Source organism: Rhinolophus sinicus, linkage group LG09, assembly GCF_036562045.2.
Source record: "Rhinolophus sinicus isolate RSC01 linkage group LG09, ASM3656204v1, whole genome shotgun sequence".
Lineage (NCBI taxonomy): Eukaryota > Metazoa > Chordata > Mammalia > Chiroptera > Rhinolophidae > Rhinolophus > Rhinolophus sinicus.
The window spans coordinates 18922818-18944285 of NC_133758.1; the positions used below are offsets into that span (position 1 = coordinate 18922818).

Consider the following 21468-nt stretch of genomic DNA (forward strand, 5'->3'; position numbering starts at 1 on the left):
TTTACCACTAACTAGTTATAGAAGCCTAGGCAAGACTCTCTAAGCCTTAGTTTTCTCATCTGTAAAATGGGAGATAATAATACAAGCCCTAGCTATACCACAGCATTATCGGGGGACTCAAACGATAATCAAACAATTAAATTCATGGCCATCAAACTCGTGGGAAGTATAGACACATTTGAAAATGCTCCCCACCCAAGGTTCTATTGTTGTTCACGTTACACCACAACTGGCTTCTTAAAATATACTGAATGTGATTTAACATCCCTCTGCAGGGTCAAGATTTTGACCATCATGATTCTGAGTCATCACACACGCAGTTCTCAGAAGCCAAAGGGAGGCAGAAACTCCCCCCAAGAGCCTGATGGCTGTGACTCTTCGTTAATGCTGCTGTCTACTTTTATGTTTTCTCTGCCTCCTTACTTGTCAGACTATCGGCTGTCACTTCTCTCGGCTCTAAGGGTGCGTGTCTCATCCCGTTCTGGATATGACAACCAGATAATGAAGTTTATTAGACTCGTGTGTAAAGTGAGGGAACACTGGTTCAGGTGAAACATAGACACTGTGTGCTTGGGCTCTGCACCCTCTGTCTAGCAGCACAGGATCTTTTTAACTTCCGTCTTGCCTGTGGCTCAGATGGATGAGGGATTGCTGTCCTTACTCACGAGTTCAAAATGTGTACTTCACTTGGGCGCCACCAGCCAGCCCTACGCAGTGCTCTCCCACCGTGGGACAGCAGAGGAGACACTGGATCAAAGCGGAGTTGATAGAAACAGGTCTTTGCCCCAAGTTCTCCTACCCCTGGTTCTAGCTGGCTTTGGTCCTTCTGTTTTCTTTCCTCCCACCTGCCAGTTTCCGTTCCACCAGTAAGAAGAGCCCCTGTCTACTGAGTGCTTCCTCCCTGCTAAGTACTGTGCCAAGCACTCTGCATTCTTTATATCATTTCGTCCTTAGAACAACCCTATAACGTAGACACCATTATCTCCTTCTCACAGTGTCATGCAGGATGGCGTGTGGGGTCTCAGCTCCCACTCCCCACATAAGAATGCAGGACATGGTGAGGCCAAAAAGAAACACCCAGAGAGCTATAGATAGGGGAGTCATAACACTATATTCTCGCTGGAGGCTGGGTTGGAGACACAGGAAGCAGGAGCCACACTATCTGCAACCTGCCATCCACTTCTCTGCAATCCACAACCTGCACTCCGCCATTCTAACTGCAATCCACTCTTGCTAGCTCAGCCACCATCTTCTTGCTAGCCCCCATTCACTGCTAGCATAGCCACGGCAGTTATATTAGTGGCCAATGGCTCACTAGTTACAGCTGACGGCCAACTAGCCACAGCTGATGGCCATCCAATCACAGTTGACGGCGATTTACTACCCAAGTAAGTACCTTTCCACGTGAGGCCGAGAGCCTGGAAACTGCACTCCTGGCTCTGTCCCCAGACCCCTGTTTCATGACTTCCCTCTTTTCATCACAGAACGTACCAGGGGAGTTCTCCAGTCCTGGAGCTGAGCCCAGTTGCTTCAGCTGCTCCAGGTCCCCAGAGGCAGCTCTGGTCCCAGCTCTGCCTCTCTCATTAGCAGTGGGGCCTTAGATGAACTCTTTAAGCCTAGGGACTCCCTAGTCCTCAGCTATCAAGTGAGACCTGCCCTGCCTCCTTTAGGCGGTCGGTGTGAGGGTCTGGAGTTGGCATGGTGAGAACTCCCAGGGTGCGTTGCTGTGAATTGGAGGAAAAATGTCATGGCAGATATACTGATGTTGCTCCCCAGCTCTAGAAGCCATCGGCTGTTCATGCTCTCTCATTAGCTTCTGACCCCACACAGCATTTGCAAATTGTTTGGGGTCTGGGTTGGGGGCAACTGGTGACCATGCACAACTCAGCCCTCATGCGTTCGTCTCCTCTGAGCTCAGCTTATGATCTACTGACAACTCCTCCGGCACTGATTCCTCAGGCCTGTGAAGCCAGGCCAGGCAGGTCATTCCGTGCTTTCGGGTTTGTCCTCCTGCACAGGGAACTGCGACTCCAATTCCAAAACAAAAGGTCTAGGGAATCAAAATAGGAAAAATCCATCCCCAAGAAGATGAGTCCTGCAGATCACAAGTGCTTAACTGAGCTCGCGGCCGGGAGGGCACATGGTTTCTGCGGATGGTAGCAGTTCTGCAGAGATGATGCTGCAATCAAGTCTTCATGACCATACCCTAGAGTCCCTCAAACCTCAGAAACCTGCGTCCAGGTCATCTGGGGACAGAGGAGGGGCCGGCGTGGTGCAGTAGGGAGAATAAGGATGGCTCCTCTTTTCCTGCTGCCTCAGCCAACAAGGGGATCTGGTCGGTGTGTGGACAGTAGCGGGCAAACATGCCAGCATGGAAAAGAGGAGAAGGAAGCAAGGAGAAGAGTGTGGGGGCAGCGGTGTGACAAGGGCCTGCTCTTCCCAAACCAGCTGTGCCAGCTGCTCTTCGTGCCTGCATATGGAAGTCGCTGACGGATGTCTAAGTGAGCACCTGTGGGGAGGCCAGGTCCTGCTCTCCAGTCTTTGCAGGTGAAGTGGGGAGAGGGAGGGGTGATGGGTGCTCACAGCAGGGACCCATTCTGATTGGTCACCGCCGATACCTATTCTGACAGGTTGGTCCCAAAGATTCCCAATTGTTAAATATTTCGAATATCACCCTTAGTGAGTAACTTCAGTACTAGAGCTAGTCTTTGGCCAAATTGCAAAAGTGTTGAAATTTAGGGGGGGCCCCTATTCCGGTTTCCTTTGGGTTAAAAACACTCTGCCAAGCCCAATGCTTCCTAATCAATCCATTTTGACAAAATTCATTCAAATAAAGGTTTTCTAATGTTTTCCCTCCTCTTCGTGCCTTCAATTTACACCTTAGAAGAGATACTAAAGCATGGTCAACTGCCTCAATAACATTTACTGTTAGTGGTGGAATTTCAGGTATCTGAAAATAGGGACAGTCCCCCCAAATCGTGATTAATAGTCATAGTGTAAAAAGAAGAGCTAATACTTCCTGAGTGCTTCCCCGATGCCTGACACAGTGCTAAGCATTTCACACACACTTCATCTACTCCTCACACAGCCCGATGAAGTAGGCTCTATTATTATGAAAAGACGGAGCCAGCCCAAGGCAGGGTAAGGAACTTCCTCAGGGGCACAAGTCACCAGTCAGCACCTGTCCAGCCCACCTATGAGGAGGGTCACATGGCACAGCCAGCCTGTCCCACAGTTGCAGCGGAAGCAGCCGCCAAGGCTGGGCTGCCACACTGGGAGGGCAGGTAAGACGTATGTCTATGACACAGTAGACACAGCAGAGTAGAATGCCATCAAGGGTCAGCACACACATGCTCCTGGTCCAGATATCAGGGTGTTTCACCCTTTTCTCTCAGGAGCTGAATAATTCAGCTTTACCACCATTTTTGTATTAGGCATGTTCTTGGTAAACTCACTCTTGCAGCTCTTTCCCTGACCTCTCACCTGAGAAGCTCATTGTGATAAAACCATGCGTGTTCATGTTGCACATTTTGGGGAATTGTAGAAAAATAAAAAGAAGGGAGGAAAAGCCATGCATTGTCCAACCATTGTTAACATTTCCGAGTTTTTACTTCTAGTCTATTTTTTTATATGTTATTTTTTTCTCCTTATTTTAAACTGTTACGATCATACCATCTATACCACTCTCTCTTGCTTTTTAAACCTACTCATTATTACGTAAACATTTTCTGTTATTGTAAACTCTTCAAAAACACCATCGAAATACTGGTGTACCATTCTATTTAGTAGATGAGCCATAGTTTACTTAACTATGCAACATGAATTTGCTAAGTTCAGGTTTTCACGGATCAGGTTTTCTCTAAGGAAATTGGTAATGTTTGCCAACATCTGAGTTCTGTGTGTCTAGGAATTAAAGGGTCATTGCCGGTCACCCAGTTTGAATCGGGATCTTTTTTTTTTTTTACCTCAGGATGAGTTTAAAATTGTACTGAAGTAGAATGAGAGGATTCTATAGACAATGTCCCTGACTCTCAAGGCCATTGTTTAAATCTGTTAGGGCATCCTTGTAGACAGTGAAGAAACGTGAACCAGACAACTACATAATTATGTGAATTTACCACTGGTTAGACAACTAACCTGAGGAATGCTAGCTTCGGGTCAGTGTCACCTAAGCCTTTCACCTAATCTCTTTACACATTTTTAAATCAGCGATATGGGTGAAGTCCTACCAGACAGGCTTCAAATTATAAAGCTCTAAAGGATAAGATTATGTGATAGAACAAAGATCTCATCAGGTTAGAATATTAGCCTGAAGAAGGGGGCGGCCGGTTAGCTCAGTTGGTTAGAGCACGGTGCTCTTAACACCAAGGTTGCTGGTTAGATTCCCACATGGGCCACTGTGAGCTGCGCCCTCCACAACTAGATTGAAACTACTACTTGACTTGGAGCTGATGGGTCCTGGAAAAACACACTTAAAATAAATAAAAGTAAAAAAGAAAAAAAGAATATTTGCCTGAAGCCAATTAGATGAATCTATCAGGGATAAGCATAAAGCCTTGTACGTGGGCTAAAAACATCAGCCATGTAAAATAGAGAATACTGAGCTTGACACTAGTTGGCTACAAGCTCAATAGGAGCTAAGAGTGTGACATGGTTGCCAAAAAACCACCTGCAGCATGAATGGCGATTCATTTACAGAGCAGAGATATCACATTCCCATCGACTCTGCCAGTTAAATCACACAGCACCTGTTCTGGAAGACACATTTTAAGAAAGTGTCTGACAAATAGGAGATGGTCAATGAAAGAACAGTCAGGATAGTGTCGGTTCTGGAAACACTGTCATCTGAATAGCCAACAAGGCAATGTGACTCAATGGCTAAAAGCATGGCCTCTGAAAGCCCTGCTGGGCTTTGAAACCCAACTCTGCCATTTACTAGCTGAGTGACCTTGCACAAGTTACTCTCTGTGCCTCAGTGTCTTCATCTATAAAATAGGGACAATAACAGCACCTATTATGTTGGGTTGTTATGAGGATTAGGTAGGTTAAAACATATTGAGCACTTAGAACAGTGTCCAAATATTATTGTATGAAGATGAAGGGGTTCTAGGATGCAGAAATTGCAAGGGACATGATAGATGGCTTCAAATATTTGAAAGCTTTGTCCTGAGAGGCTCTTCAGGACCATACTCGATTCAGTCGAAAGGCAGAGTCTTGGCTTCTTCATTAGTCAATAAGCATTTACTGTGCTAGGTGCTAGGAATACAGAGATGAATGATATTCATATTCTTTCCTAAGGGCCTCACTGTCTATTGGGGAAGAGGCATGTAAACAGATCATCACAATAATGTAAGGATAACTGCTTTGGGCAACCAGAGGAAGATGTAATTACCTCTCCCCTGGGAGCTGGGCAAAGCTTTGCAGAGGTGGGACTTCTGAGCGGGATCTGCAGGGATAAGTAGTTTATGTGGGAGCAGCAAGAACAGTGTGTGGGACCAGAGCTGTCACTGAGTATGGTGTTTTCCAGGGAATGGTGGCAAGTCAGTGACTTTATAGCACAAGGTGAGTGGGGTGGCAGCAGGTGAAGCTGGAGATAAGAGCTGGTGTGTCCCGGCTCAAAGAAGTGTGGTCCTCATACAGGAGGCAGCCAGGAAAGTCAGGGTAATCACAGCAATGTGACGCGCCCCTCTTATCCTACTGTCTCCTCAACAGGCAACTACAGCAAAGGCTGAACAAGGAAACCACATTTCAGGAGAAAATTGAAAAGGATTTGATTCAACTTTTTAATCATCCTCCTTCAGTACCATGTTTCCCAGAAAATAAGACCTAGCTGGACCATCAGCTCTAATGCGTCATTTAGAGCAAAAATTGATATAAGGCCCGGTCTTACTTTATTATAATATAAGACCCAGTCTTATAATATAATAATATAATATAATATAATATAATATAATATAATTAATCTAATCTAATACCGTACCGGGTCTTATATTAATTTTTGCTCCAAAAGACACATTAGAGCTGATGATCCGGCGAGGTCTTATTTTTGGGGAAACATGGTATAAACACAGGAATATCCGTCTGTAGAATAAGTCAGTGTCATGTTCCTGAGACATTTACAAACTGGGAGTACCCAAGTGGAGAGATAGTGGAGAAGGACTAGAACTTGGGACCCTTTTCACGAAGACTGAAGATACTATCTAAAAGGAAATTCCCTTACCAGCAAATCTACTGGTATAAAGGGTAAGAGGAGCACATTATTCAACACCTATCCCAGACTCTCCCACTTAATTCCACTTAGTAGTATTCATTAAGCATGCAATAGGGATGTAGAGATAAGTCAGTCATCAACACTTCCTTCAAGGTGCTTAAAATCTAGTATTAAAAGATAATTAGCTACATAGAGCATTACATCATTAGATAATACAGCTGGCCACTTCTGGTCATGATGGAGTAACTGGTATTGGATTTGCCCTCCTGTTGTAAGTAACTGTAAAACTGGACACTCATCCATAGCAGATGTTTTTAGGCATTGGACAGTGGGCTATGCAGGATCCCTAAGAGAAGGGAAGGAATCCATAAGGTGAATTTCATGTTCACCCTGGCACTCTGGCTGGGTGGCTTTCCCAACCACAGCACAAAGAGCTGGAACAAAGCAGAACATGACTGTCTACTGAGCTAAGAAAGTAAAGACTGGAGTCTAGGGCTGCTGGAGCATCTGGAGCTGGTGGGAGAAGATACTGGAAAGAAAGAAGCTTCGTAGGGTAGAAAGAATTTTGTTGTGGGAGGCAGTTCCCCCATAGATCTTTGGTTGAGGGCTGTGCTGCACATTCATAGAGACTCTAGCAAGATCTAGCAGAGAACAGTTACTTTGGAACTAAGAGCAGAACAGGGATATTAGAGGTTGCGGAGAGATTGGATCCACAGGAGTTCCAGCCCAGCCAGATGGGAAAAACCTTGTTAACATTCCAGGCATTCAGGTGAGACAATAGAAAGGCCATGTCATAGGAGTAAGGACCATGTTCTAGAGTAACAGCTATTCTAGGCCTGCCCTATCAAAGCCTAAAACCAAGACTTAACAGGATTAAGGAGAACAATCAGTAAATTAACTGCTTGTTGGAATAAAATTCACCACTCATTAAAGGAAGACAATATAATTCAGGCTTCTTTTAGAGTATGAACTGCAGTAAACAACCAAACCTTACTAGAAATGTGGAGGAGCATGAAAATGTAACCTAAATTCAAGAAAAAAAGTGTACTCAATAGAAAAACAAACCCTGAGATGCCTCAGGTGTTGGAATTATCAAAGATTTTAAAGCAGCTATTCTAAATATGTTCAAGGACTTAAAGGAAAATATAGTCTCAATGAGTGAAGAGATGGGGAATCTCATCACATAAATGAAAACTGAAAAAGAACCAAATGGAAATTCCAGGAGGGATATTCATCCAAAATGAAAAAATTCAACCAATGACAGAAAATTGGAGGTGGCTGAAGAAAGGGTCAGTAAACTGAAGACAGAGCCATAGAAATTACTCATTCTGAAAAAAGGAGTGAAAAAAAATTAGACAACCTTTTGTGACAATACAAAGCTAAGTAAGCATCCATGTTATCGGAGCCTAGAAGAGAAAAAAGAGAAAATGGGGCAGAAAAAAATAATTGTCCTTGCTCCAGTCTCTGAAGCAGTACTCCCAAGTTGTAAATATCCCAGAAACATGACACCATCTCATTCTATAGACAGATATTCCTGTGTTTACAATCCAATTTGGTGAAGAAAAAAAGAATCAACTTACAGATCCATCTAGTGAAGTAGTTTGCACCACATCCAAGTAATTGAATGAATCCCAAGTTGGATAAATACAAAGAAAACCATACCTGGGTACAGCATAGTCAAACTTCCGAAAGTTAAAGATCTATTTAATCAACCAGTCAAACACTCACCCCCAGCAGAGAACCAGACCCACAGGCACATACAAAAGAGTGAATTTTGATATGAAGAGAAAGGCAGCAAAGCATGGCTGGTATGCACTGGTACAGCTAGGCTTGTTGTTAGAATAATGAAATACCTATAAACTGGTTGGAAAAAAACCACTGTTCCAGGCCCCTGATTTTCTCACTCATCTCATTGGCCTCATTCCCAGATACTCCTGGACCTCCCTGTGATCAGGCAATAAAGAATCAACTCCTTGCAAGGAGGGCACCTCTAGGACCCTGCCTTAGGACTCTGGCTGGATTCCTTTCTGATTGGTTGGTGCCTGGGCCATGCTAGTTATTAAATATTACAATATTGCCCCTGGAGCTAAGTGAGGTTGCTTCCAAGAAAGGGAGGCCTGGGTGTGGTGTTCTGGGAATGGGTAGAAGAGGACCCCAGGAGGCCCAGGGACAGCATGAAGACCTTGCTCCTAGGGGCAGGGCTATCGTTAGAAGGAGAAGGGGAGCACTGAACCAGCAAAATTAGCCTGCCACATCGGCCTGAGTGTTCAGGGACACTTGACTCTCTAGTACAACCCCTGTTCTAATTCCCTAGGTCATATTTTCCCTTTTAAAAAGGGAGATTTCATAGCCTTTTAAATACATCTTTTCAGCTCCATCGACTTGGAATAATATGCTTAGTGGCTTAAGAACTTCTGGCTGGGCCCTCAGCAAGTTATCGTTCCACATTTTCTCATGAAACCCCAGGCTCTGAGGATGGCTGGGCCTCTTCCAGTGCCAGCACTGTGGACGCCCGTCTTATTCTGGGATCCGGAAAGGTTTTCCATCTGCAGTGTGGAGACCATCCAAAATAGAAGCACATAAAACACCAAATGGACACTCTCTTGTTTACCAGCAAAGACCCTATTTCTGCCACTGAAAAGAGCTTTCCTCTTCCTAGTTTCAGTTTCAAGGGAATGTGTGCTTTAGGGAAGCTTTCTGTGTGTCCTCCCAGGCAGACAGGTGGAGGTTATCATGACCTAGACAGACAAGAGGGCATCAAAGGAAGACAGAGTGGTCAGGAGAGGGAGGAAGGAAGTGAGGTGGGTCGACATGAAAATCGGCATAAACACTGCCGACCAAAACCCTGCACAAAGCATTTCGTAGCCAGCTGCAAATGTTCAACGTCATGTACCTCTTTGCCTGTGTTGGGACCTTGAATTGAACCGCTAGCTTTAACAAACTACAGTAATTTGCTGAGCCTTGCATAAAACACTCAGTCTCCATGAACTGTGAAAACCAATGTCTATTTTTAAATAACACCTAGTGAAGTCGTTTACCCCAGCACGAGTATATGTTTCCTAAAATCATTGTTCACATCACCTAACTATTGTTAAAATCAAACCTAAACAGAACCAATAGTCCTTTTGGTTTAGGTCCCTGGTGTGTGCAGCTTTCTGCCAAACTTGAGTGATGGTTGACCAACCAGACAGTTTCCAGTGTGACCGAGGCCCTAAACGTCATCCTGCCTAAAGCCACCTTCACAGTTTCCCGTCACAGTGCCCGACACCCTCCCCATTAACCACCCTTGTTAGTTCAGGCACCTGCTTCAAATACACCTGTGTTATCTGGGAGGAGTCCCGAGCCTTCTTCACTGGGCTGAAGCGTGAGAATCCCGGCTGGGAGCATCAGCACACACATCACGAGCATTGGCCGTCTGTCCACACACAAGCCATCCCACATCTATCCAGACCAGTAGTTCTGAAAAGTGAAGCAGCACAACCACCCAGAAGCTTCTTAAGACACAGCTTGCTGGGCCCCACCCTGAGTTCCTGACTCAGTAGGTCTGCGATGGGACCTGAGAATTGACATCTGCAACAAGTTTCCAGGTGACGCTGAAGCTGCTGGTCCAGCACCCACTTTGAGAATCGCTGTATTCATTGATTTCTAAGGGAATTTCATGAGATATGGAGGCCACGTGTGAAAGCATTCTGAGACTGAAGGATGTAAGAAGACAGAGGACTGTAAAGTAGAGAGGATCAGGACCCAAAGGCGGCCGGCTCAGCAGGAAAGTTAGACTTTTTCGAATGATCCAACAAAACACAAGAGCCTTTGTTGCCCAAATTCTGATGGGTCCCTTACCCTTGCTTTCATTCCTGGGTATTTTCTGCCTACTGCCCCCAGGAAAGGCACGTCTCCTGGCAGTCTTGTGGCAGCCCGAGCCAGGATGAAAGGCAGTTCCTTTCCCTGGCCACCGGCAGCCCCTTCCTGGAGGGGAGTGTTCACACAGCTAATCAGGCTGTCAACATGCTACTCAGACCTCTGCACAGTTTCCTGAGGGCCCCTGACATTTCTTGGAATTTACACAGAACTCTGTGAAGTCTTCAACAATGCTTTTTTTCTCTTTTGAGATCACCTACTTCCTAATAGGATAAATTCAAAGGAAAACACGCTCTGACCCTTCATCCGCCTCTTCTCAACACGAACAATAAGGAACTAATTAGCAGGCCTGCCAAGAAGGCAGGCAGAAAAGGGTCCCTAACAGGACCACAGGCTGGGAAGCACCTTTTAGGTAGGGCCTCAGGACTTTGGTCATCACATCAGGAGTTGGTTCCATCTCAGTGGAAGAGAAACTGACATCGGGGTGTCTGTCTGGTATTATCATGGCATTCATTGGGAATATTGTTCTGTTAGTAATTTGAGCTCACATCTGACAACACTCTGACATCCGCACTTTGATTTGACTCTACCAAGAATCCTATGAAATAACCAGAATAGGAATGATGATCCCATTTCGCAGACAAGGCAGTTGAAAAGAGAGGCTCAGAAAAAACAGTAGACATGAAGTTGAAACACGGGTGTTGTACTCTTGGCTCAGCCACTCATCGTGTGACCTTGAGTGGGTCTCTTTTCCTTTCTAGACCTCAGTCTTATCATCTGTGAAGGGAAGGGAATGAACAGGATGTTGTGAGGTCTTCTTCCATGTCTCTTCCTCTAGGAATAAGCTACATGAGGAACAGGGCTTGCCTGAGGGCATGCAATTAGTGAGGTGAGTAATAATGACAGAGAGACAAGTATTCCCCACATGCCTCCATTGAGAGAGAGCCATCAGAGCACCCCCACTGCCACCCAATGCCATCTCCCTGACAGTGTGGGCTCCTGGGGCCTTTGGTTGTCCTCTGGATCTCACAAAGACCAAGACCACTCGGGGTGGTGTGGCAGGGGGACCTGTACCCAGAATGCTCCCTGACTGTGATTGGAGCCCCAATGCTACCGGCTACTCATTATAGAAGGTTGTTCACTTTGGCACCTTTTTCACCAAACAAACACAATGGGCGCCTACCCCGTGCCAGGCCGTGTGCTGGGTGACAGGACGTGAAAGTGGAGGAGCCTTACTGTCCATCTATGAGGAAGTCACAATGAGGAGAGTGAACCTAGCTGCATACTGGTGGGTGCATGGTGCTAGGCCAAGGAGCCGTGTCCAGCCCTCAGATGGATCACGACATCTGTTCCTGCACTGAGCTGAATCAGCCTGAAGAAAGGGGTACCTTTTATGTAACTTACACACGGGGGCGAGCTGCAGTCCAGGTGAGCATGACCTTTTCAAGGTGAACGCAGGATCCATACCATTTTAGGAGGGGTCAAGTTTAGAGCAGTTTGCATGTAGGTATCGTCTTTCCATGCACACCAGGGAGAGTACATGTATATGTCTTACTCCAACCAGTCCATTGGCTGGAAGAATTGTGTGCTCTCTTTCTGAGAGGCAAACCTTCTAACCACAAGAACTCAACTGGCTCCCTGCCTTTAATGTAGTGGCGAATCACTAGACAGCCAACAAAATCAACTGGGCCATGTCTCAGGCACAGTGATTAGATGCCCTGGGGGAACCACGATGAACGCAAGATGGCCCACAAGGAACGAAGGGGCTCCCAGCCTAGGAGAGTACAAAAGACACAGACACCAACACCCATAAGACATAATGGTTGGTGCTAGAAGATCTGGGCTATGAGATGGGGGAAAAGCGACACGGAAATTCGGAGGAAGGAAAGATTACTTCCTACTGGGGACCCAGAAGGCCTTCATGAAAGAGATGGCGTACGGAACGACCATACATCAAGATGCAAGACGGCCCAAGTTCTAGTACCCTTTCTGCCACCATCAGCCAATCTTGAGAAAACCAGTTCTCTCTGTTTTAAAATGGACCGCTTACCCTAGATGCCTCCCAGCATTATGAGGATTAAACGAGAACTGATTTAAATGCACATGGCATAAATAAAAGCACCAAATACAAAACTCTTCATCATCACTCAGGGAAGAGAAGGGAGGAAGCTAGAAGCAGAAGGTGTATGAGGGAGGACGCAGGTGGGGGCGGGGGGTGCCTGCCAAACACAGAGCTGATGTGAACACCTACTGGGTTCATAACTGGCTCCGATGATTTTTTAAAAACCTCCAACAGCTGATTTTATTGAAGAGAGCCCAAGAAGAGTAAGTCAGAGCATCTAAATGTCTCCACAGCAAGAATCAGAGAAGTGGCTTCCTGCCTGGTGAACCTGGGTCCCCTCCCCGGCTCCCAGCACTGGGCCTATACCCGGCGTGTGCTCAGCAGACACTCGTGAAATGAAAAGATGAGGTCCTTACTACTTTCCAAGGGGCTTCACATTCATGCTGCACTTCAGACCAGTGGGGCAGACAGGGCATGTATTTCATCCTTGTCAAAGATGGGGAGACTGAGGCTCCCAGAGGGGGAGCGTCCATGTCCCAAGCTAGCCCCGTCAGATGGGAGCCCAGACCCCTGCTTCTTCACATAACGTCACTTCCTCACACCGCGCACCTCCTAGGAATTACAACTACAGCCAATCTTTTCCCCAACAAACCGCCTTCCCTGACTTTCCTGGAGGCTTTCTAGGTGCTGTTCTGAGCACTTTCCCTGTAATACTTCACTTAATCAGACCCTTCAGCAAAGAAGGTCTTACCTTTACTCCCGATGTACTGGTTTATTCCAATTCAGAAGGTGGTTTTATGCATCCCAGAAATAAGGGTATCATGGATTCACTTATTACCAAATAAAAACTGATCTGAGTTAAAACCTTTGGTTCAATTGTTTGGAGTCATTGCTCCTTAGAAGAGAACATAAAAACAAGCACAGGGCAATAGGAAGACAGGACGACATTGTGTTTGTTTGTTTTTGTTTGTTTTGTTTTACATGGACATTCCTGCCTACAGAGTTGGCTGTCAGTTTTGACAGATGGCCTGGCTGCAGGAGGTGGGCAGAGGGCAAACTCATGGTTAAGGTGGCACCAAGGAGCTAGAGCCAGCTGAGCTGATTTGGGCTCTGAAATCTGGGCCAGAGTCCAAGTTCCAGCCAGTGATGGGGGGACAGGGAGCCCTGCCTCTCCCTGCCCTAGACACCGTCCCACTGCCGCTGCACCAGACAGGTCAGTGACTGTCTGTGCATCTGTGACCTTCTGACTGCAGCAAAAAGGGCGCTGAAGCATGTTCAAGGTCAGCTACCCTCCCCTTTCATTAACCACCCCAGCCCCTTGGCTGACAACAGTTTATGGTGCACCTAGGGAATGTTGTTAGTCTAATAAAAATTCATGGCATAAAGGGTTTGGCAGGAGGTTGGAAATGACACTCGAGCCCAGCTCTGCTGAGGGGTGCCTGGTGATATGTGCTCAGGCTGAGGTGCTTACAGGCTCTGCTGAAGTGGCAGGGATTGGGGGATGGGGGACGAGGGATAGAATTTAAGAACCTCCCAGCCCTGGAAGGGAACAGTGGATTAGGTAAGAAGAGGTCTAGGGCCTGGAGAAGGAGTGTGAGTATCTCCACCAGCGTGGCCGGGTCATCTCTGATCTCTGCAGAGGGTGGAGCATTTAGCCACCTACCACATGGTGTCCCAATAGCACCACCCAGACACCCATAGCTTTAGTATCATACTGAAGAGCCAGGGGACCGGGTCTCTGGAGAGCTGAGCCCTTCTCTGGATAATGGACATGGAGGATGAGTTGATCAGAATAGCTGATCGTGCCCCTTGTCCACTCACTGACAGAGAGAACGGGACAGAGTTGGTCAGCTTTGACGGGAGGAGGGGGAAGAGGGACTGGCAGGTAAGGCTAGTATGGTGGGAAGCTTCATCAGGAGTCCTGAGCAGGAAGCAGGGAGAGGAGGTAGTTAGGTGGACAGCAGGGGTGAGAGGATGCCAGAGGGAAATTCACCAAGAACACAATTTGAAAGCCATAGTGTTTAGAGCTGGAAGAAATCTTAGAGCTCATCTAGGCCAACTCTCTCTTATCTAGCCTAGGGTTACAGGTCATGGCCACGTGTAACCAGTGCCAAGACTAAGAACCAGATACCTCCTTCCTGCCAACAACAACTTTTCAGAAGCGTGACCTTTCCAGCACCCTCCAGCCTCCCCAAGAGACTGACCCCAGTCCCCTGATTCCCAAGGAGCTAGGAATTCCCTCTTGTACACTGAGCATTCTTGAGGATTCCATGGACCGCCCCGTCAGCCATTCCGGCCACACATACCTTGTGCGAATAATGCTGGTCCACGATCCTCGCCAACCCGAAGTCCCCGATCTTGAGCACAAGGTCCTCCGTGCTGATGAAGATGTTGGCCGGCTTCAGGTCTCTGTGTAGCACATTGGCCGAGTGGATGTACTTGAGGCCGCGGAGCAGCTGGTACATGAACAGCTTGGCGTGCTCCTCCGTCAGCGTGCCCTGCTCCAGCAGGCGGGCCAGGTCGGTCTCCATGTACTCCTGGACGATGTAGGCCACGCTGAACTTGAACAGCTCGCCCTGCAGGTCGGCACCCTGGGGCCCCAACACCTCGTACACCTTCACGATGTTGTCATGGTCCAGACGCCGGATGATCTTGACCTCCCGGAGTGCATGCTTCATGCTGCGGGAGTCACTCAGGGTGACCTTCTTCACAGCCACCTTGCGGCAGGCTCTGCTGTCCACGGCTGACAGCACAAGCCCGTTGACACCGAAGCCCAAGGGTTGAAAGTCAACAAAGCGCCCACCGAGGTCATACCCGTAGACACTGGCGATGCAGTCGCCCTTTTCGGCCATGGTTGGCTCAGGGGTGCTCAGGGGCTGCCCGTGGGACGGAGGGGCAGTCAGGAAAGGCCAAGTCCCGGTGAGTGGTCTCCCCAGCACACCTCATTCTGTCAAGTCCCAAAGTGGAGGGATGCTTTTTCTCGTGGTGATGTCACTGCCACCAGCTCTCTGGAGACAAGAGTGGCACACGTCCATGCTTGCTGAGCTGCAGAAGTTGGAGCTCACACTGTTTTCTTAACCTGCATGGAGAGGGCTGTCCACCAACTCTTGCATATCCCAAGTCCTCCTCCACACTTAGAATAGCTCATGCTTCTTTCAAATATAGCATCTTGGAAAGAAAAACCCAGTCTCATTATCTACGTGAGCATGAAGTTTTCCATCATAATGGACTACAAAGAAAAGGCGCAGAAACGCTCCCCTTTAAATCCTTTTGTTAAAAGAAGTTCCTTCTGGCTGAAATGAGGAGCTGCTACTGAGCTGTGTTCCCTTACTGATGATGCTCCAAAGCTCAGTTGTATCACAGCCTCTGACAGCTTGGTAGCTGCTCTCTGTGTCCTGAGCAGAAGGAAGGGATCCCAATAATGGATTCTGGAGGCTTCTAGGGGCTTCTTTCGACCTCTGCTAACCCCCCTTTTTATCAGCTCACCTTAGATTCTGCAACACAAAACCAGGCTGGTGAGCATCGGTGAAGAAAGCTGGAGCAACCCAAGCACCTTCCATGAGCTCTCCATAAAGTAACACTTGAAGTCCCAAGTCCGAGGGGAGCTCAGCTGCCAGGCTGGGATCCTCTGGAGGCTTCAGATGGGGGCAACATCCTGTCACCCTCTCATCCACACCACCGTGAAAGAGACTGTATTTTGCTAGACTCAGAAAGGCTGCAGAAATGTGGCATCTTGCAGACCGAGTCTCCTTCTCTGTCAAAGAAAACGTTGGGTAAATTTCCACACTCCGGCTTCCAACACCTTCCCACTTGCGTGTCTTTTGTTAACCAGCCCAAGTGTTATTTGATCTGTCCAGCCAGCTGAAACACTGCTTGCTCAGGGGATTCCAGGCCTCGCATGGCCCAGCCACCCCTCCTGCTGTGTGCAGCGCTCCCCTGGAAGACAGAGAAGATGGATTGATTTGATAAGATCATCAAATGGTGTGCCTTTTATGTAAATGCCTGTTCCCCGAAAGGTTAACATTCACAAATTGTGGGTGGGAATGATCAGCTCTGACCTTTGTGAAACTTATTCCTAATGCTCTCCAAATACACACATCACTAGCTGGGAAGGGTGAAAGTAAAATGTACCTAGTTGCACACAGAAAATAAAGGATCAACAATCTTGTTTTTCCACTTGGATCCCTTTTCTTCCTTCTTTTGCAAATGTCTTTGAATACTTTAATAGGGAATTTGACATGCACTGAGATTTAATTACAATTGCATCTCTTGCTTTCCACAGAGGTGGCATAAACACACATACCAAATTACAAGGAAATTATATTGCTACCCTAATAAAGGGACTCTCTGCCCAGCAAAACAGGGCACAGACTTCTTAGTGCAACACCAGGACTGGCATGGTGAAGTGTATTCTTTTTGATGATGGGAACTAGCTCTTCAAAGCAATGGGTCAAAGCCAATCCTGACTGCCCCCTGGTGGCTGCTGATGCAAATTACAGGCATAGGACCTAAATGGGAAGAAAAATCTGCAAAATTCACAATGTAAATTCAGACCTCTGAAGTAAATGCACTAATATCATAGCTTCTAAGGAAGTGGCAAGTTTTATAAGTTTATTAAGTCCATGGACACACAGAGAACAAACACTACATCCAACACAAAGGAGTGAATCTAGCCAGGGCTGCTTCTTAATTCTCATCATACTGTGTAGGGTCCCCAGTGGGGATACTTTCATATCTGAACGCTACAACTCAGCAAATGATAAATAAAACAAAACAAAAGTTAATGCTCTGAAATTAGAAAGGCAAATTAGAGGACACAGATGATCCAAAATAGTAAATAATCAGATCCTCTCTAAAAACTTCTAATGCAAGAAATTTGCCAAGGGTCCGGAACTTAGTAATGGCTTAACAGATGTTACCTATCGTTGCCGTTGCTGAAAATTCCCTTACACTTGAATAAGATGCATCTACTATTCTGGTGTTTCATCAAATCTTCAGCTGTGTGTTTTCAAAAATCTGTGTGTTTTTATTGGGCCCAGCAGCAAAATAATCATCAACTTGCAGAATCTCAGACTGGGAAGCAATCACAACAAACAAGACCAATGGTCCTCATGGGGACGGTCCTGCTCCCCTGGCTCATTTGAGGAGGTGTCACTACTGGATTTTAATGGGCAGGGTCAGATTTGCTAACCATCCCCATCAGTGAATAACCGACACTCGCCCTCAAATGCCAGCACCCCTACTGAGACACAATGATTCTAGTCCAAGTTCTCACTTTGCACATGAGGGTACTAGGGTTCAGAGAACACCAGCTCAGTGCTTCTAGCATAGACAAGGTCAATAAACATTTGATGAGATGATAAATGAATATCTTTTCCCTCTGTTTGAGGAGTCCTAGCCAGTTAGAGACAGTGCTGGGACCACCCACTCCTGGATCCCTAATTCAGGAGAACAAAAGAGCCATCCCAATGCCCCATGCCATCCCTCCTCTGACTCCTGCTCAGGTCAGGTACAGAAACTGGAACTTCTTTCACTTTCTACCATAGGCCTGCTCTGGTTCCCAAGGGCACAGCAAACAGAGGCAATTATATATTTTGCTTTATGAGGAGAGGCTTAAGCCTTCTTTCCTTTCCAGCTCTCACAGGGTTGTAAACAGAGCCGGGAATGAGCGCCTAAGCAGAGAGGAGATGATATCACCCGAAGGCGAAAGCAGGATTTGTTTGACATCAGCTGCAATGCAGATAATCTGTGAATAATTAAAAGGTGCTTGATTTATTTTTAAAACTCTTCCCTTTCCCTCTCACAGAGGGGAGGGACTCTCTCCCCTGCGTGTGTGTGTGTGTGTGTGTGTGTGTGTGTGTCTCAGGGATCTTCCTTAACACGCTGTCAGGTTCAGTGGGCAGGTACCACGGCACCTTGTGAAGTCCCGATTCCAGCCACTGCCCCTTCCTCAAGGACCTCTAAATATGCTCTTTCAACTCCTGCCTTGCCTCTTTGCTTGCACTTTCCCAGTTCCTGAAATGTTCTCCTCTTTCCTCCCCACTTGTTGAAATCCTACCCATCATTCAGAATCCAGATGACGTCTCACTTCCTCTCTGATGTATCCATTCCAGTCCTTAGTGACATGTCCCCTTTACTAAACTCCTGGAGCGTTCGTGTGTATACCGTATTTTGACACTTACCATATAACAATCTGGGCTGCTGTTGATCTTTTTATGCATGTGCATCTCCCAACTAGACTTTAAGCGTAAGTCCAGGGCACAAAGGAGCACTTAGAAAATAATTGTAGACTGGAAGTACCCGAGGAACACGAGTGACGTCTCCATAACTGTGATGCCCACATCTCCTAGACACTCAGCGCCCCCGTCCTATGCTTGCTGCTTGTTCAACAGGACTCTTCTCACAACAAGCCCCAACCACTCAGACAAACCAAATTTCTGAACTTCAACCCTCTTAGTATCATCTGCTTAGATGCTGCCTCTCTTAGAAGTTCAACACTAACCAGGCAGCCCTCGTCTGACCATTTCTCTGTTCCCATTTGATGTTACTGTTTTAATTTCTTCTCAAAACTCTTTATTTTCTAAGTTTCTTTCCATAATTTCTCTATAATCTCTACTGTCAACCCTTTGTCTTTCTCCACAGATGGACTGATTACGAAACACCTAAAAAGCCTTCTGTGCACCTAAGAAGTTTCAGATTAGTGGTTCACTTGTTGTGTCATATACCCAGAGGCATGGGCCCCTTGGTCCCGGGGACGGGCAGATTTGGCATCTGGGTATACGCACCTGGGCAGAGAAGTAAGTACAGCAGCTCTTGGCATGAAGCCCAAACATTCTCCATTTGGAGCTGGGGCTCAGAGCTACTCTGAATGACAAGTGGGATTTCAAACCAGGGAATTGGCATTCGCCTTGAGAAGGAAAAGTCATCAGTTCAGCTGTGCTTGAGTAACACCCAGCAAGAAGAACGCACATCACTCTTGCAAGGGAAGCTCAGGCTCCCACAATTCCATAGTAAACATCGTAAAAAACACCACAGAAGTAGAAATATCTACCCCAGGGCTCCGAACAGTGGAGCTTCATCTCTCCACTGATTTCTCACTGACTCGCCAGCATTATCTTATTTGAATCCAATCAATTATCCTCTCACACATCCAACCTTTTAATATGTGGAGGCAAACCAGAGACGAGATGGAGTGTGCCAACGGTCCCTTTCTCGGATTCCTGGGCCTCTGGTTTACAAAGCAGCTTTGGAAAGTCTAAATTTAGACCCACCTCCTCCCCTGATCAGATCCTCCCAAACCTCATGCTGTTGACTTTCAGCAGGAATTATGGACCCCCCAGTGAGGTGCTGACATTTCACAGATGCTGCTTTCTTCCCTCTCCTGAGTACCCCAAAACTTGTAGGAAATCCTTCTCAGGCAGGGCTGGTGTTTCCAGTGGAACAGGCTGTCCAGTGCATGATTCCAGGGGCAACATTCCCGTCACAGTCCAGTCCGTCTGACACTAAGGCTCGGGATCCTAGTCACTAGAGGCTATGTAGACCAGAGATCGGCACATTTTTTCTATAAAGGGACAGAGAATAAATATCTTAGACTTTGCAGGGCAGACAGTCTCTGTGGCAACTACTCAACCCTGCCTTTGTAGCACAAAAGCAGCCATAGACAATACCCAAACAAAGGGCATGGCTGCATTTCAATCAAACTTTCCTTACAAAAATAGACGGAGGGCTGGATTTGGCCAGGGGGCTGTAGCTTGCCAATTCCTGCTCTAGGTTGTGTAGGAACATCCTCTAGCTCGTTCCAGAGGAAGCACTGAAGAGCGTTGTGACCCAAGCCCGTTGCCAGCTCTTGTCCCCATCTCCTTCCTCCCAGACTCAGTCCTCCTGTTGCCCCTCACGGTCGCACTATCCCAGGTCTGCCCCCTGACACACCCAGGGAGGCACCCTGAGTTTGGAACCCCACCTCAGGCTTAGTTAAGCTCACCTGTAGGTTTCCTGGGCTCAGGGCTCAGCTCAATGATTTCCACAAGCTACCTCCTTTCGGTTCTGTGATTCTGTGGCACTGTTGACGTCCCTCACTCCTAAATCCCACTTGCATTTTAACAGCTTTCTGGAGAGGTGGCAAAGACGACATGATGAAGATGGGGTAAGTATTCTAACTGAAGGTTTACCGTGGGCCAAGGGCTGTGCCTAATTATTTCCGTTGGGTCTCAGAAGAACCCTATGAGGTCATCAGCGTTCTCCCATGAAGCCTTTAGAAGGAAGTGACTTGCCAAAAGTCACACCACTAGTTAGTGATGAATCTGGGATGTAAACTCAGGTCTGTCTAACTCCAAAGCCCACACTTCTCATCACCGAAACACATGATCTGAGCAGACATAGGTGGTTCTCACCATCGGCTCAGTGTGACTTCCTGAGCCTAGTGAAGGACAAGTTTGGGGTAGGCACACTTTGTACTTAAATCAAGTAAGAAGTACCCACTTTTCAGCCGGTGTTCAGCCCCAGTGTGGAGGCCACGGTTAATAAGCTCACTTCATGAAAAGAGAAACTGAGAACAAGAATGTCTAAATGAGATTAAGAGTGGAGGGAAAAAACCCACCAAGTTCAAACAACCATAACACTGCTATCCAACTGTAAACCTCAAATATACCAGAGTCTGTGGCTGCAGGGACTGGCCATCCTAGAAGTGAGCTGAGCTGACCATTCGCCCAGCTGGCTAACTCGCAAAGGCCCTATAAGCTGACACTGGTTACCGACCCAGGAACCATTCCCACTTCCTCTGGACAAACTGAAACCAGGTCTGGGTCAGTCATCGAGCTGTTGAGCTCAACTCAGGGATGAGTCATGTGGGTCGAAACCGAGGGTTTCTGAACCTCGGCACGATTGATATTTTGAGCCAGATCTTTCTTAGCTGCATGGCTGTTCTGTACACTGTAGAATATTCAGCAGACTCCCTGGCCTCTACCTACTAGATGCCCATAGCACCCCCCATTGTGACAACCAAAATGTCTCTAAACATTGAAAACGATCACCAGTAGAGGAGGCAACAATCATCCTTGGTTGATAATCACTGATCTAAACCAGCAGTTTCCAGCAGAGACAGAACCGGCATCTGAGAAAAAGAGTTATTTATTTCGTGGAGTTGTACAGTGTACTATTGTTTAAAGTCTAGCAGCCCTGGTCCCAACTCGCTCAATGCCAACAGCACTTCCTGGTTGTGTGACAGCCTTACGTATTTCCAGAATCCTAGGTGCCAGTGGTATCGCCCACACCTATTGCTATTGAGGGCCATGAGTCTAAAGCAATTATGGTAGTTCAATTCCCCTTTGGCAGTGGTTGG

The 21468-nt window shown here is 47.0% G+C and overlaps 1 protein-coding gene across 4 annotated transcripts in view; it reads right to left on the reverse strand.

Annotated features, from left to right (window-relative positions):
* Positions 1-21468, reverse strand: part of MAPK4 (mitogen-activated protein kinase 4) — a 137863-nt gene that overhangs the window by 30689 nt on the left and 85706 nt on the right. For 3 of the 4 annotated variants that reach the window (XR_012498749.1, XM_019721748.2, XM_019721742.2), the window contains exon 2: positions 14438-16067. Coding sequence is in view for 3 of the 4 variants with exons in the window: in XM_019721748.2 (XP_019577307.1) it covers positions 14438-14983 (546 nt within the window). In the remaining variant the exon portion in view is untranslated. The remainder of the gene's footprint in view (positions 1-14437; positions 16068-21468) is intronic. The other variant, XM_074339972.1, reaches the window with a different exon arrangement.